The following is a 604-nucleotide window of genomic DNA, read 5'->3' as shown; positions in this document are numbered from 1 at the left end:
TACGCTTAGTATTGTTTTCCTTTCCTTTTATATAGAAAATATTATTTTTTTCTCTGATTCTGTTACAGATTTCCTTTTACATTCTCATAACACTATCTTCTGGTTTATATGCTGTATTATACACACTTCATTAGATATAACATAGGGTAGTAAAGCAAATATGAGAATAATTATGAGAAGGAGTTGTGTGGACAGGAGAAAATATTCAGAGCTGCTTGAAATTTAAAAAATCAGATATTTGCATATACATATCAAAAGAGATTAAATTCAAAGGTAGTGTTCTTAACCCTCATAACCCAATGAAGCATTTTACCAGGAGGAGTCACAAGTATGGTTTTGCTTTTGCTTTAAAAGTGCACAAAGCTGATAGCAAGTCCTCAAACTGAAACAGCCTGCCAGGTAGTCAAGGTTTTCATAACACATGCAGAACAGGAGGGGAGATCAGAAAGTAATGACTAAGTGAAAACATATTTTTAAACAGAAAAGAGGAAAGATCAAAACTGTACCATATATTCCATATGTACAATGCTTCATCCTCTTCACCAGGTCTTGGATGTGGTGTAATTGAGCAATCCCACTCTTGATCTTAGGGAACATCTAAAAG

The 604-nt window shown here is 33.8% G+C and overlaps 1 protein-coding gene across 1 annotated transcript in view; it reads left to right on the top strand.

Moving 5' to 3' along the window:
• The window catches only part of LOC119588848 (serine/threonine-protein phosphatase 4 regulatory subunit 2-B-like), a gene marked incomplete at its 5' end in the record, with an annotated part of 5724 nt that extends 5338 nt beyond the window's left edge, over positions 1 to 386 (top strand). Inside the window, 2 exon segments of the mRNA XM_037937489.1 lie at positions 69 to 113; positions 274 to 386. Of these exon segments, the coding sequence (XP_037793417.1) occupies positions 69 to 113; positions 274 to 386 (158 nt within the window).
• Positions 387 to 604: the final 218 nt, after the last annotated feature.

Source organism: Penaeus monodon, chromosome 24 (assembly GCF_015228065.2).
Source record: "Penaeus monodon isolate SGIC_2016 chromosome 24, NSTDA_Pmon_1, whole genome shotgun sequence".
NCBI classification, from domain to species: domain Eukaryota; kingdom Metazoa; phylum Arthropoda; class Malacostraca; order Decapoda; family Penaeidae; genus Penaeus; species Penaeus monodon.
Note: the sequence above shows the minus strand (reverse complement) of the source record. Positions and strands in the feature narration are given on the sequence as shown.